Here is a 15,961-nt window from a genome sequence, read left to right as displayed (position 1 = left end):
TTGGGCCTGTATTAATTGAGGTGTGATGCCAATTTGTTATGTATGACAGTTGCAACGGTTAGCCTACGAGTCTGTTTGAAACACTGTTGAAGAGTGGCTTTAAAAAAAATAAAAAAAACATGAGCAACATAAATGGTTTCAGTAGGTTCATATCAGTGGAGCTTTACTCCAAGTACATTTTCGACTAGGAAAATTTCAACCCCCAAAATAAGACCAACCGGTGTGGAACGCTATCCAACAGTGACACCTTGTGGCCACAGTGTCAAATTACAAGATATTGCAGATGTACCTTACTGAATAACTGTCATTTTCTTTTCTGAAATCCATTTGTATAATATATTTACCTAACGACCAGATTATGAATATATATATTTTTTAAAATGCATTTCTGATGGGGTTGGGTTTGGCAGGTTATCAAGTAAAAAAAAAATACACTGAAAAAAATAGATTAAATGTGCACTGTATTTATTTATTGAATAAACAATGCCAAAAAGGGGGTAACTACACATATTCGACTTGACGCGCAGGTTAAATGGTTGTGCATTTGCACCTTAAGTCAACACCACAGCAGATGATGGCGATGATGTCAAAGATGTTCTACACAGCACCACAGCGGAAGCTGTCACAAAAACGGCCTGCAAATATTTTGACAGGAATCAGGGGTCACATTTTAGATCTTTCCAGGGAAACTTCCATTTTCAACCTGCTCGTCCCATTCCTCAACCTGAAAGACACAACGAGGACATTGCGCACATCTTTAAAGGGCCCACTCAAACTATTGAGGTCTAAAAACAGCCATCAATTCACATGGGCACATTATGAACCAATTGAGTCAATCCAAAGTGTACACCTTACCCAGCTCATGGGACAAAGACTATCGTAAACCTTCTGGTACCACTGGCAGGGGGTCACATCTTGACCTTTGGATGACAGGGCCTTGTTGCACCTGTGGAAGTCTGTGCAAAGAATTGAGAATAAGTTATTGTTATCCTTCGAGGGGAAATTCAACTTGTGTCCTAAAAGTTACAATAGTCGATCACGTAAAAATTAGACGAGGCATCTAAAAGCATGCATCATTAACAATTCAATGTTTGATTCCACGCAATTAACTGAACTCGAGATTGTGGCTCACCCAAGTAGTTCTGGAAGCAGTTGCGGGTCTGGTTGGTGTTAGGGAAGCGGGCGTCGAAGGGCGCCGTCCTGTAGTTCTTGATTTTCTCGGCAATCGACTCAGACATGTTTGCGAGCTTCAAATTTGATGTTAACACGTTACTTCAACGAAATAGCGAATGCATTTAAATCGGAGCAAATCGACATGACCTCGGCTTAGATTTAGCGCTGTTAGCCGGCTAAACTATAATTAAACAAACAAGCCACGATAAGTAACGGCTGGTAACACTCGATCACCGTTTGGCAATACAAACAACATAAAACACGACAGAATGTTTAGTTTAATAGAAATACCGACACGTAATTCGATTGAAAACTAACGGGAGTTAGCATGCAGGGTTAGCCGAGGATAATGCTAATACATAGATGCTAACACTTTAGCTCTTTGGATATTTTTGAACGGGACTGGCACGTTAGTAGGACAGCAACTGCGACTTATCTCTAAGATATTTAGTGGCACATTATCGAGTTTATAAAAGATCAAATGTATGCAGAAAAAGCCAAATCTGATTGTGAAAGCGAGCTAACCTTGAGGTGCTTGTCAGCTATGTCCTCTTTGGAAAAACGTATTTCCTGTTCGATGCGCAATGAATGCTGGGAAATAAAAAGTCAGCGCAAAAAAAAAAAAAAAAAAAAAACCTCGAGGCCACCAAAACACACAAATCTTATCATGTATAACATGTATAATTTTTGTTGTGTATTTTTTTAATTTGTTATTAATTTATTTTATCTGGCTTTTATATCCTTTGTCAATTTATTGCACTTGTTTATACATACATCTCACAATGTTGCTAACATAAGGACAACTGTTGTCATTTTTGCTTGTCTGTTTTGGGGAAAAATATTTACTAGAGGGGTCGGAAAAGTTACTATATATGGCAAAAACCTTGCTAAATTGGCAACAGCAATGTGGACCGTGGATGAACCAGGCCCTCTGCTAATCAGCTTTCTCTTCCAAAGGTCATGGTTGTCTACTTTTTTTCTAACTTTTTGTCTCGCTACGACTTTCCCCATCCTCTGTGCTGTGAAAGCAAACAAGTGAAGATGTTCAATGTCTTCCAATTACCCTCAAATGTGGAATGATTGATTGTACTCCAGGTCCGAGCGACTGTTCCCATTTGTCCCGCTTTCATAGTCGCCGTTCCTTCTCTCCCGCTCCCAGTCAGGATATAGGTGTTGTCCACTGCAAAGGAAGGAAATTCTGTCACTCAGAACAATGGGCCTGTTTCTCTATCTATAGACTCAGAGAGGCCGAGGGCTGCGAGGAACCAGCATAGCTTGTTGAAGCCGTCGTGAATTCAAAGAATTTTCTCCTGCGCAGAAGATTGGATTCATGGATGGCAGGAGATAGAGAAGCACACGCGTAGATGTGCGACGGATTGAAACATGGAATATCGTCACAGGGAAAGGGAAATACTGAGGATTGTTAGTTTGCATTGACTTGCGTGTTTGCTTTTAAGGTACTAAAAAAAACTACACAAGGATCAGAAGTTCCTGTGGGTGAGTACCGAAATTATATTTTCAAAGTAATTTTTTTGGTACATTTTTGCTAGAAAGGTCTTTTTAAATGTCGAAAGGTGTATATAATCCTTCCTAAGGATGTGAATAGTCCCTAAAGGCTGTCCAGAGTGTATTTTGACGGGAATTGTAGCTAATGGCGGCAAAGCGACTTTCCAGCAGCGGCACATCCCTTCCAGCTGGAGCCGAATCCAACAAAAGGACGCTTCCTGTTCAAATGTCGCATTTTTCAGGAACTGCGTTTGGGTCGATTTGTCCGTGTTTCTTTTCACATGTTGACAACTTACAGTGTGTCCATCCTGTTGATATATCTTGAGGGTGACATCATCCTATTGTTATATTGTTTTACTTCTGGCACTGGTGACACGTCGTCACGTAGTATCCGGCTGCGATTATTGCATTTTTAGCATCTACGTGTCTTTGAATGTGTTGGTTTTCTCAGATGGAGGGGTCAGGCAGTCCTCGTGGCAGAAAGCTCCAGTTCCCAGTCGGTCTTTGGATCAATTCCCCCAGGAAACATTTTGCAAAGCTGGGGCGTCGTTGGCCCAGCGCGGTCTCTGTCAAGTGAGTCTACTGAGGCTTTTTGATTTTCGATGAACTGGCTGTTATTGCTAAATAAGTTCAGAATTTGGTCAAATGTCTTTCATCGTGCAACATGGGGCACCCAAGTTTTTATCCATCCAGACATTCTACATCGATAATCCCTTTTATTGTGGTGAGTGAGCTGGAGCCTAACCTATTTAGTTAAACATGAAACTCATTTGCTGCCATCTCAGTTAAAAATCTGACGACTATTGTCGTCAATGGCAGTGAATGAATTAAAATGCTTCATTAACCGACAAAAGGACTACAGATGGACACTAGCCTATGGCTAAAATTTGGCCATTAACACTTCTGCCTTGCAATCAGGAGATCCAAGTTCATAGAATGTAATTTGTCTTTACAAAAACATGCGCTCTAAATTGTCCGTGGATGTGAGAGTGATTGTGACTGCAACCGGTCCAGGTGTCACCTGCTTCTTCTTGCCCAGAATCATCTGGGCTAGGTTCCAGAGCAGCGCACAGTAGAAAACGGATGCCTGGACATGTTCCACCATCACTTCCGGTGCAGCCTTGCGCATTTTATTTTGGGCCTTGTTTGTCCCTGTTTAGTCCGTCATAATTCACAGCTGACTGGTCTCTTCCTCTTCCCCTGTCGTGTCGCTTCCAGGTCGACCACCAGCTCTGACGCGGCCTCCCTTCACGAGGCCCCCTCCATTCCTTCCTCTTCCCTTTCTAACTCAACTCCCTCGCTGGCTTCCCCAAACCCGTCGCCGTCTCCTTCCCCGGCCTTCCTCAGGCCTCGGCCCGCCGCGCCCCAGTCGCGTACCAAGCGCCTTTCCCATCTCTTCCTGCGGGGGCGCTCCAATAGCGACCGGGACCGGGCGGTGGGCGAGAGGGAGAGAGAGCTTTGGGCGCACTCGGCGGCCTCCTCCACTCACCACTATGTACCCCCAACTTCTTCCTCTGCTCCGGGCCTGATCAAGATCTACGGAGATGCGCTATCCAGCGGCGCGAACTATCGCTCCTTGCTGGCTAACGTTCACTCGACGGCCAGTCAGCTCATCGCTCAGGTTATCACTCGCTACACCGAGAGGGAGCGGGAGGAGACAGACGAAGCAGGTACAGGATCCATTACAAGCCATTTGGCTTGGAGACATAGGTGACTTGACTCTAGTCAAACAAAATACGTACGACAAAAAAAAGACTTGCTGGGCTTACAAGACATGATTTGGACTCGATCTGACTTCAATTAAAAAATCTCACTTTTTACGTTTTTTTACAAATTTTTGTGACCAGCATGATTATTTGACCTGATTTATGACATGCTCAACCCAAATTAAGTCTTGAGATTGACTTGACTTTTATGTGACGTCGTCCCAACTCCGACATAGCGTAAACATAAACAGCACCACCACCCTTCCTCCATTACCTTCTAGTTCTCCAGAAACACATCCCCGAGGACTTCCTGCTGTGTGATGTCATCGGAAAGCCCATCCAGCAGCCAGATGGAGCTATCAAGTGGGAGACGGAGTGTCGGAGAAACGTGGCCCCGTGGGAGTGCCCCTTGTTGTTGGCGGACATGTGGCGGCCCAAGGATGGGTTCGAGCGCCGCTTTGAAATCCAGAGGAAGGAAGACTACGAAAGAGAGGAGAGGGAACGGGAGAGCTATCAAGGTATGCCAAGGCTATCGGAGGTGACGACGAGCGGCGCTCATCCCGCCGACTGTCTGGCCAACAGGTGTGCGCTGGAGGCGAAGCAGGATGTCGTCAGGGAGCGCTGCGGAGGAGGGCGAGCGCGGCCACCGCGGAAGGAACTCGGAGCTCAGGAGGAGCATCAGCGACATGAACCTCAGCCTGAGGCGCCGCCAAGGCAACCATGTGACCAATGAGCAGCGTGGAGGTGGTGGACGGCCCGCCAACAATAACGGAGCCGTGCTGGACAGGAAGAACATTGTGAGCATGATCAGCCCGCAGCACGGAGAGGTGAGGGACATCACCACGGCAAAAAAGATCATTCAGAGCATCTTTATCCAGAAATTCACAAAAAGTTTTGCCTTTGGTTTCTCTGACACCCTTTGCCAAAATTTCCTGGGATTTGTATGAGTACCTTTTGTCGAGAGGCGACCCAAGTGTCACGCAAGTAGGCACCAGTCTGGCAAAACAGTAGCTCAGCAGAACAAGGACTAATGTGTCCTCTAGAGGGCAGTAATGTCTACTGTCTTTTGAGTTTCCTCTGGGATAAATGACACTGCAACAAAATCGGTTTCAGCTTCACCAATGACAAAGTTTAAAAAGTCTACACACCCCTGTTCAAATGCCAGGTTTTGTGATACAAACAAAAGAGCTCATTTCAAATGTTTTCCAACCATTTTTAATATGATTTATCTGTACAACTCCACTAACAAAGGAGAAAAAACAAACAGCTGAAATAATGTGTTTGCATAAGTGTGCACACCCTCTTCTAAGTGGGGAATTGGCTGTGTTCATAATCAATCACATTCAAACACACCCGCCAACATTTCATATTGCTCTGATTAAGCCCATATTAACTTCAGCTGTTCTGGTAAATCTGGGGTGTGTAGACTTTTTATACCCGATGTACATGGATGAACAAAATTACGCTAGTAAAAACCTTATTTGTGTGTAGAGGTATTGATCCACGATTGGTTGTCTAACCTTGATTTTGATGTTATTTTTTTTCAGATTAGAGCATCTAAGGCGGACGCAAAGGTCGGCTGGACGCACCAGACACCCGAGGAGCAAAAGAACTACTCCAGCTGTGACCTGGAGATGATGTCCCAAAGTTTGATCCTTCCACCTACGGACCGGCCTTACTTCCTGTTGCTGCAGGGTTACGACCAGAGCAAGGCAAGACACGCTAAGAGATGCTATCATGCTGGCAAACAGCCGCGTAACCAAGGACGAGCCCCACGTAGCAATGTGGATGCTAACAGCACGAGTATGATGAATGAAAACGGGGCGCGACGTAAACACATGCGCACCCCCAGGTCATGACATCATACCAGCATGCCTCTAATCGCCGCATACCATCTGCATTTCCATCTCGCCACTCACCTCCCCCGCCCAGCGTCCGACTCAAAACATCTGCAGATGCGCACAATGCCCGGACAACACACACTCCCGAGACACAAGAGGCTTCGCGCACATCACTCCATCTTGCACAATGACCTCACACAGGTCCTCTTTGTAGCAAACTGTGACACACTTTGTATAATATCAACTCCCTTCTGTTAGCCTCAATATCTGATGGAGGGTTGATGTAAACCGCGGGACCCCCCAGGCGTCCCTCACCTTTTCCCACCGCTGTGTGTTTTCTTTAGGATTTTGTTTTGTACATTATGGCGGGACATACGCACGTGTTTGGGAGAAAGCCCACAATGAGGGAGCGGGAGAAAGACAAAGACAGAGAGAGGAAGGGGAAGAAACCTCTCAAGGTGGACACGTTCTTGTCTGCACCTGACCTCTTGGCCAGACACCTGCTTGTGAGGAGGGATTCCGCCGTTCCTGAGACCCCCGCTGGGCGAGGTACGCAGTATGCAGCATCACTACGACAAGCAGCGCTAACAAACTCGTTTGCGTCACGGGCCACAGCGGTGTTAATATAGTGAATAATTCCTTCCGAAAAAGCCTCGAGCTGTTAATTGCTACTCACAGTTCAAATTTACTCTCAAACTAAACATAAAACCAACATGTTGTGTATTTAAAACAACCACAGCTTTGCCCGTTTGGCTTAATGCTAACAAACAATACTAAAAGCCATAAGCAGGCTAACGATTAGTTGGAATTTTTGATCAAAGGCTAAGCGGTTATCATTTAAGCTACAAATATTTGAAGAAAAACAGTGGCGCAACATATCAGCGTTGACATATTCCTTATCTTCTGCAAAGAACAACTACCGTAATTTGACTGTGTTTAACTGAGAATATTTTCTACGAGTCGTAAAGGGATACTCCATTCTGCTCTCGTCTGTCTCCACACCATCCCAGCTTTGATACGGCCTTTCCGAGGCGGTGCCGTCACGCACAACGGCGTGGCTCTTTACAGAGAGACCGTCCTAAAACCCGGCGACATCATCGGTCTCGGGAACCACTTCCTCTTCTTGTACCGCGACCCCCGAGTCACCCCGGCTCCCCCGTTGGCATTGACACTGCCCTGGCACTCGGACGGCTTGCACCCCTGCTGCTCTTCGGGCTTGGCAGACAAGCAGGAGGCGCTGAGGCACTACCTCGGATCCACCGAGTCCGTTCTCAAGTTCCATCCTCGGCACGCCGATGCCTTGCTGCAGGTGAGGTGTCGGAAAGTACTGGACCAAAGCCCAACCAAGCTTTATGAGACCAATAACCTAGATTGTGTCTCTCATTGGTCCGCTAGGAGATATTATCGAAAAACTCCTCCCCCGACTCCGGAGGGGGGCCATTGGCGCCGGCGTATCTGCTGTCAATCATGATCGACCACGCATCCAAGCGCCTCGACCCCGCGCTCACGCCGCAGATATTACTCAAGGCAGCCAATCAGATCAAAGACATTGTCTGGGTAAGTCACATGGTCCACACCCAAAGGCCACAGTATTAGGTACGTCTGCAGCATTTGGACGAGCTAATGATGAGGGAAAAATTGTTGCCTTGAATTGTCGGTGCGCCTTATGGTCGGAAAATACGCTGGTATTGACAGTATTGTTAGCGAGCGCATTGATGTCATTGCGGCCTGCAAAGTTCTGGAGAGGAGGAGGGATGAGCTGATGTCACTCGCTTGTGTTGCTGGAAAATGTGCTGTCATGGTGCCGGGCCGGCGGCGGGCCTCGGGCCCGACTCCTGCCGCTGCTCCAGCACCTCCACACTAAGCCGAGATGTCTCTCTCCTCTCTTCTGTCTCCAAATCTCTTCCCAGGATAACATTAAGGAATTTGGGGATAAGCATCCCACGCAAAAGTAAGACCTTTTTTTTTTCTTTTCTTCCAACCTCATGTTTGCTTCATTTAGCAGCCTCCGGCTCAGCGATTCATGATACATTTGTCCTTGCACTGTTATGACTGCGCTACATTTTTGTGGTATGATGAAAGCAAGTTGCAAAATTGAGTTGGGTAAAAATAACCCCAGTCTGTTATTACTCCCAAGTTTCACAATTATGTAAGAAACTAATTTTGGAATGGCATTACCTGTTGTGTCCAGTTCCAGTGAGCCAGAAAGTGAGATTAGCACAGCCAATGTCCAGAAGTTGTCATCGGACCTTCGACCTCTGATGTTTTGGATGTCCAATGCTACAGAGCTCCTCAACTTTTTTCAGGTGAAAGTGGAAAACATGGAGAAAGAGTGGGAGTTTGAAGGTGAGAACCGTGAGAGAGCAAACTCTGTGAATCTGGCTTCGACTTAGCAAAATGTGCACACTCCCTTAGAACTGTTCAGATTTATCCAATCACGCTCAAAGTGAATAATGTGAGTCAAGTTCAGATGTTCTAGTCGACTTGTCCTAACATTCATCTTTTGAGCACAATCCTGAAGGCTCTGCGCTAACGCCTGCTGCTAATTGGATCATTCCCTCTATATACATTTTCCCACTTGTGTTTGTGAGAATTTTTGTTACACTTCCGTAAAGCCAAGGCTTAACTTTTTGGCCGTAATGCCAAAAGGTTTGAAAAGAATGTCAGACCATCATTATAAGAGGGTGTGCACACTTGTGCAATCATTCATCTTGGTTGGTCATTTTTAGTTTTAGTCATTTTAGTCTCCTAAATGTGAGGTAATGAAGTAAAGTCATGCGTGTTAATAAAACAGCCCCGGGGGATCCAGTGTTGACGGCTGACATGGACACATGCTCAGAAGCTCTTGCGCAACTGGATGAGGTCATCATGCACACCTTCCAGCAGTGCGTCTATCACCTCACCAAGGTAAACCGCCACACCCGCCGTGATGGTTAACTCATCCACCTTGCATCACCATGACCTCACTTCCTGTCGTCACAAGACCCTCTACTCGCTCCTTCCCGCCCTGCTGGACACCAACCCTTTCTCCACGGAAGAGAAGGAAAAAGATGGAGCGGCGGGAGCAGAGGGTGAGGAGAAAGGAGACGATGCAGACGACGTGTCCACCCTGCCGCCCAAAGTGGCCGGGCTGGTGGAAGTGTATCGCTCTTCACTCGTGCTCTCCAGGGAAGCTTGCCTTTCACCACCACTCACCTCCCAAACCTTCGGCTACCTCTTCTTCTTCACCAACACATCTTTGCTCAACACCTTGCTGGAGAGAGGTGAGATTTTGTTTTGCTTTTTCTGTTTTCAAGTCAAAATCAAAACATGGAGAAAAAAAATCCAGATTATTCACATTCCCGTTGTGTTTTTTTACAGATGGACTCTTTTCTTGGTCCAGAGCTGTGCAGATACGTACAAACTTGGACCTGGTCCTGGACTGGCTCCAGGGGGCGGGACTAGGGGACATAGCTTCTGAATTCATGAAGAAGCTGTCAGTCATAGTCAACTTTTTATGTATCCCCAAAACCCGTCTCATACAGGTAACGTGATTTTTCCCATTGTTGCCCGTTTGGATCTCCTGTGGAACTTTGTCTCTTCTCTTCTAGTCCTCCTGGAACAGTTTACAAGAGGATCACGCCTTGTTAAACCCTGCCCAACTGAACCACCTCCTCACTCATTATAAATTGGGACCAAGCAGAGCACCTCCAGCCTGCTGGACTCCGCCACCTGGCACCATGCTCAGCGGAGGTAAAAGTTCTCACCATTGTCCATTTCAGTGTGTCTCACTGAAGGCCTTTTATCCATCCACCGTTTTTGATGTCTTTAGACATATTTGAGAGCTTCTTAGACCACCCTCCTCTCATCCTGCCGAATGAGACCCCTCGCCTTGACCTCTCCCAGCCAGTGCCAAGCCCGGACCTCCAAAAGGAAGTGACGCGCCTTCGCACCTTCTTGTGGGGGCTTGACCAGGACGAGCTTCCCGCCAATCAGAGGACTCGGCTTTGAGCTGGCCCTGGATTTAGATTTAGAGATGCCGCATGAAATAAAACCAACAAACTTCACAACATTTCCATATCAATTAATGTAATCATTTAGATATTTCCGAGTACTACCGTGAGAGGACTGCATTGTTTTGATTCCCAAAATATACCGAAAAGCTTTTGGAGCAATGCTTTAAATGTCCGTGTTACGGAATTGTATCAACTAAAACTACTAGTTTTTAATAAAAGTCTTTATTCTGCATTGGCTGTATGATTTGTGTTAAACAGAGGTCTCTGAAGGTAAACAGTGTTCCCACAAGGTGGCGCTGCAGGACCCATTCCCCCTCTGAGCCGAAATGATGAGTGTGCATATCGAATTGCTTGAGTAAGGAGGCCATCACGTTTGCACATAATCATCAGCGCCAAAGGCACAACTCTCATTTCCTGTAATAACGGTGACAATTTAGGTCGACCGATGACTCAAGGCAACAAATCGCCGATGCAAGTTATCGTAAAGAAGGTCAGAGCTTAAAAGTGCAGAGACGAATTTTAATTTCCCCTTCAATTGATGTGACACACTCGAGTACTTTCCCATTTCACTGATGTGGTAAAGTCCCCCCCTGATGATGTCCGAGCACGATGGGGCAGACAGGTGGTGCCGGCTAGTATCGTGGAGTCAAATGACTAACGGCATGGACTTGTTGCTGCACCCGGTCTCTGTCATATCCAGTTAAGTCCGCATACTTATCAAGCAGGAGTCCAAAGAAAACAGTGCATCAGCGTCTCTGTTTGTAGGCTGAAACCCTCTGACGTCTCTGCAGAGTTATTGTTCTGCAACACTGGCTTCCACCCAAACCGGTTTCCTCTCTTCCGGTCAGCCCCTCATATGATTACGGTAAAAAGCTGGAAAAAAAGAACGTCACTATCGCCCAGAGACGCCATCTGACACACCCCCTCTGTTTAGATCATCACCATTCTCACTGTAGACATCCATAAAGCAGAAGCCTGCGTAAGGTTGAAAGACAAGCAAAACAAGCAAATATATTGTGTCTTACGAAACGCCTGCTAGCTTAATGCTAACCATGCTCGCCAATGACATGCTAACAGCATCAATAGTCTCGCTTGGAAAAATATCAGATAAAAATACATTTTTTAGAAAATTTACTATTACAGTGCGTGACTTACAATAGCAGTAAAAAAAATGTTGTCTGCATGAATTTATTATACTGGCCAAGGCAGGAACATCAGAAGGAGCAGCACATTTAATTGAATTAGCAGCATGATGTACAACATGTTAAATTATTTTCATTCTGTATAATTATCTTCTTACTTCATGATTTTAAAAGTACCATATCATAGAGAGCCATATAGCAGTTTTGTTTTGTTTTGTTGGTATGATTAATGAACGATGATTCAACATTTGGGAGTGTCATGAGGGAGAACTAAACTTTCATTTTGAGACGCTACTGTACTGCCATCATTTATTGTAAATTATTTTACCGACCCCCAGGGTTGCTCAGTTTGAGAAGCAGTGATTAGTGATTACTTTCCAGTCATGCCACACACAGATGCAAGTTGTAAGACGTATAATTCAACACAGATGGAGCCTTAGACTGGCCCTTTGCTAATTGTTTGATGTTTTTTGCACTACTGTGAGCAGCGTCTGACTAGGATTAAGTAACAGTGTAAGCTTTAGTAAGCGTGTGACACACAAACGCTTCCTGTGATCTGACACAGACGACATGTCATGCACACTTTCACCCGGAATTGCGCCATCCTACCTACCGGCCTCATGCATGCACGCACATACGCACCCGGGGCCGTCTTTTTTCGCCCAGGTGCACAGTCCCCACACCTGTTGTGGCGTTTCTCTGTAATTAGCCCCGCACAATTACCATCGGGAAAGGGGGGGAGTCTGAAGACAATGGACCGGTTCTTCTCTCCCTATCATCTCCCTTTTTTCCTTCTCTGGGCCCGCTGTCGAGTAATGAAAGATTCTTCCACTCTTCAAAGAGACGGAGTTTCCTACAAAAACAGCTGAGTCAGAGGAGAAAAGAGGATGAAAAGATGCAGTGAGGCCCGGGAGTTGCCATCGGGAACCCGAAACAGCCCACGGTCCTGCCAACTAAGAAGTACCATTTGGCAGAAACTCTCGTTTTGTGATCTGGCAACATTTTACCTGAGCCCGACGTCACCCCACAGGACGTTTTTTCAAGTCCTACGTCAGGTCCAGTGACAGAGGCCGTGCCGTGAGACTATCAGGAAATTGGATTGGAAAAGTGTGTGGGCTCTTCTCGGTCCAAAGCAGTCATCATTACCACACATTGTGGAACCTTAAACGTGATGTGGACTTAAATTGTTTTTGTATCGTGGCCTCATCGAGAAGGGGGGGGTCACTATGGAGTCTGGCTCCGCATAAATGAGGGAGTGGGGAAAAAAGTCTTTTGGGTCTCATAGTGAAAATATTTGAAGAGTCTGGCTGTATCAGACGCAGTCAGACAGCCAGAGAGTGGAACATTGTTCACAGCTGAGTCCTGTGTAAAGGTGAGGTAGGAAACACAGGAGCAGGGGGGGGATTCTCTGTTAGCTCACAGACTGGCATAGAGACAGACTGAGCCGTGGCCAGGGGTGTAGACAGACTGAAGGCCGGCGAGGGAACTAGGTCATGTTCAGCCAGACGACCGGCGGAGAGAAAAACCTTCAAGAGGGCTGACGTGTGTTTTGATCCGGGTCGGATCACCTAAATACGAGATGCGCGTATAAACACAAACACCCAGTTCCTTTCGGGACACAGAGAGCTATAAAGAAACCCTGTGAGGTCGGATCCAGCCGAAAAGTCTCACCACTCCCGCCAAACCCGGCCCCGTTTCGCTGGCCACTGGCGGCTGCGAGTCCCGGGGGCTGTCGCTTGGGACAGGGCCAACGATGGCACCAATACAGGACGCCGGTGTTTGTCTCAGCTCTACCTTTAGCCTCCATTCCTCGGCCTCTCCCGCTTCACCTCAGGCCGGGGGGACCTGCGGGTAGGGGCCTTATTCCATCCAGCCCGGGGGGCTTCTGTTCCATTTTGCGTCATGGTGTTGACTGAGCGGACTCCACACTTAAGTCCCTCAGAGCTGAGGGTTTGTGCCGGAGCAGGGTTAGCGTAGCCTCGTGTTCGAGCGTGGTAATCTGATGGCCGTGTTTATTTTATGTAGCTCTCCTTTGATGGAGCAAAAAAAAAAAAAGTCTTTGGGCTTTTTGTTTTGGCCGTTTCACTGCCAGGTCAGGGGTGCTCGCCGTGGTAACTGTCAGGAAGAATAATATTTGCCCTTATATTCACTCCAAACATGCTTTTTTCCATATTAGTGTCAGGGATACTCTGCATGTTGGAGGAGGCCCCCACCTACACAGCGAGGTGTTCCCCGGGTATCCCCCCCCCCATCAGTGGACCCTTCACCTTCACCTCCGGTTCTGAGAGACCGCCACATGTACATATACTGCATACATCCGCACTGTAGGTCTCAGTAGTTAAGGAAACCGCTCGCAAAAACACGGGGAAAAACTCTCCCAGCGTCTTGGCCGACCCCAGGCTCCACCTCAGCTGTCAATGGTCCAAACTTCCCAGGGGTTCTTTTTTGAATGCGGTTACCTAAAAACAGAGTTACCTTTGCCCGTCTGCCTGCGTCTCTCACTGCCTCCCCTCAAAAAGTCACACACACACACAACCGCCGCCTTGCGTCAGCTGTTTCAGATGGGTCGAAAAGCCATGGAACCGCACTATGTCATTATGGGAGGTTTTGACCCAAACCGAGGGAGAACTCTTCACATGCACATAATCAGATTTGCGACCCCAATTTGCTCTACGCAAACCGCGCCGTGGGACAAATAGCGTGTCGTGTCTCGTCTGTCTTTTGCACCCACTCGGGTTTGCTTGACCTTCACGGTGTTGATCCGATCCCACAGAAGTGGCCGGCGTTTGCTTTTTCATGAAAGGTCAACTCTTTGCCTTCAAAGATTAATTAGTATGATGCCGTGGAGAAAAGCGGTCCAGATTGTGGCTGGAATATTGTGATCTATCTTCCATTTGGTTATTGCGATTGGCTGAGCTCTGCGCTGTGATCTTGATATTTTAAGAATGATACATTTTCAAACAAAATAACACACCCCGGGCGCTTTTTATGGGGACAATCTTTCATTTCCTTTAGTAGTTAGGGCGATTATGATCTGCATACAAAGAACTCTTGGTTTTGGATCAGGACGTGAGTAGTAAGAAGACTTCATACATCTATCTGATTCCCATCCTGCTTGTTCTGTTCAGGGTCAAAGCAGAGACACTCAGTTAATTGCGTTGGAAGTCACACGTGTGAACCAATCGGACAGAAACCAGTTACTCATCTGGATTTCACTATGGACGACGCTGGACTGACCAATCATGAGTAGGGGTTGATCTAGCTGTATAAAGAACTAGCCTAGAAATGTTTCTACAATTCAGACTGATCAAAGCTGCATGACTGTCAGCTACGCAAAGTATTTCAGTACCGGTTTTTGATTCGGGCATCACAAACGATGGACTTGGATACACTCGAGCCGGTCGGTGGTCCAAGTAACCGTTTCTGAAATACCCAAAATGATAAGGAGCAATTTCAAAGAGGCTTTCCAGTCACGTGGATGGCCACCCCTGTGACTGCGAGGTATGTGCTTACTCACAGATGAGGGCGCCCAATTACTGATGTCATCCGGGAGAAACTGGCCCGGTGGTCGGTAATCCGATCCTTCCCGCTGCAATTTGGCAGCCCAAAACCATTTACAAGTGGCTGAGCGCATGTGTAGCCAGACAAAAGGGGAATGTGTCGTGACGTTGAGTGAGATTTACTGGGTCGGAGGCCTCAACGTGTGGGCGACCAAAGAAAAGCCAAGGAGTGGGGGGGGGTGACTCATGAGCAGGTGCTGTCAGTCAAACACGGGGACTCAGCGGCCAAGAATCCGCTTCTCAGTCACTGTCAACCAATCATACTTGTCTTCCTGTCCCGCCGAAGCGCCTCAGTTGGGCCGACAGCCTTCACGCGGGTCTGTTTTATGTCTATACCGCCGCGATCCGGCATTGGGTCAATCTCTGACATCAAGTGTCAAACTCTGCGGGCCAAATTTGATTAAAGTTAAAATCCCAATGATCATCGTCACACACACATCTGGGTGTGGTGAAATTTGTCCTCTGCATTTAACTCATCCCCATGTGATTTTGATCCATCCCCTGGGGGAGAGGGGAGCAGTGAGCAGCAGCGGTGCCGCGCTCGGGAATCATTTGGTGATCTAACCCCCCAATTCCAACCCTTAATGCTGAGTGCCAAGCAGGGAGGCAATGGGTCCCATTTTTATAGTCTTTGGTATGACCCGGCCAGGGTTTGAACCCACAACCTTCCAGTCTCAGGGCGGACACTACTACTAGGCCACTGAGCTAGCTAAAAATTCTGCTCCAGGTGAGGCTCGAACTCACAACCTCGGCATTGCTCTACAATGTACTGTCATATAAGTACCGCGCGCTAACCGATTGCGCCACTGGAGCTTGTGGTGTGATTACATTTGGCCCGCCAAGACAAATTGTGCATCGACTTTGTGTCAATAAAATTGCAAATTGTCTTCACTTTTAAGAGATGTTGCTAGCAATTTTTATTACCATTCATCTTTTAAAAATGTTTTTTACTAGTCTCAAAACTAGTCAGTTTGTTGTGTAGCCCAGTGTTTCCCAACCTTTTTTCATTCATGGCACACCTTTTCATTGGAAAAAATC

General features: G+C 46.9%; 2 protein-coding genes and 1 non-coding gene across 3 annotated transcripts; 1 reads left to right on the top strand and 2 right to left on the bottom strand.

Moving 5' to 3' along the window:
• Nucleotides 1-448: 448 nt before the first annotated feature.
• cox6b2 (cytochrome c oxidase subunit 6B2) lies at nucleotides 449-1,824 on the bottom strand. Its single transcript, XM_049731852.2, has 4 exons — nucleotides 1,699-1,824; nucleotides 1,133-1,247; nucleotides 856-956; nucleotides 449-724 (listed from the first exon to the last, which is right to left on the bottom strand). The coding sequence occupies exons 2-4, from the start codon at nucleotides 1,236-1,238 to the stop codon at nucleotides 671-673; spliced, it is 261 nt and encodes an 86-aa protein (XP_049587809.1). The 5' UTR covers nucleotides 1,239-1,247; nucleotides 1,699-1,824; the 3' UTR covers nucleotides 449-670.
• An 85-nt stretch (nucleotides 1,825-1,909) lies between these two features.
• On the top strand, nucleotides 1,910-10,453 carry rasip1 (Ras interacting protein 1). Its single transcript, XM_049731468.2, has 16 exons — nucleotides 1,910-2,670; nucleotides 3,131-3,252; nucleotides 3,898-4,349; nucleotides 4,667-4,903; nucleotides 4,968-5,212; nucleotides 5,933-6,097; nucleotides 6,571-6,775; nucleotides 7,237-7,535; nucleotides 7,622-7,783; nucleotides 8,137-8,177; nucleotides 8,418-8,572; nucleotides 9,021-9,133; nucleotides 9,210-9,489; nucleotides 9,587-9,750; nucleotides 9,817-9,958; nucleotides 10,038-10,453. The coding sequence occupies exons 2-16, from the start codon at nucleotides 3,131-3,133 to the stop codon at nucleotides 10,214-10,216; spliced, it is 2,961 nt and encodes a 986-aa protein (XP_049587425.1). The 5' UTR covers nucleotides 1,910-2,670; the 3' UTR covers nucleotides 10,217-10,453.
• Nucleotides 10,454-15,642: 5,189 nt separating this feature from the next.
• Nucleotides 15,643-15,736, bottom strand: trnai-uau (transfer RNA isoleucine (anticodon UAU)). The gene is made up of 2 exons: nucleotides 15,699-15,736; nucleotides 15,643-15,678 (listed from the first exon to the last, which is right to left on the bottom strand). It is a non-coding gene; the product is annotated as a tRNA-Ile (tRNA).
• Between the last annotated feature and the right edge of the window lie 225 nt (nucleotides 15,737-15,961).

Source organism: Syngnathus scovelli, chromosome 9 (genome assembly GCF_024217435.2).
Source record: "Syngnathus scovelli strain Florida chromosome 9, RoL_Ssco_1.2, whole genome shotgun sequence".
In the NCBI taxonomy this organism is placed as follows: Eukaryota; Metazoa; Chordata; class Actinopteri; order Syngnathiformes; family Syngnathidae; genus Syngnathus; species Syngnathus scovelli.
Note: the sequence above shows the minus strand (reverse complement) of the source record. Positions and strands in the feature narration are given on the sequence as shown.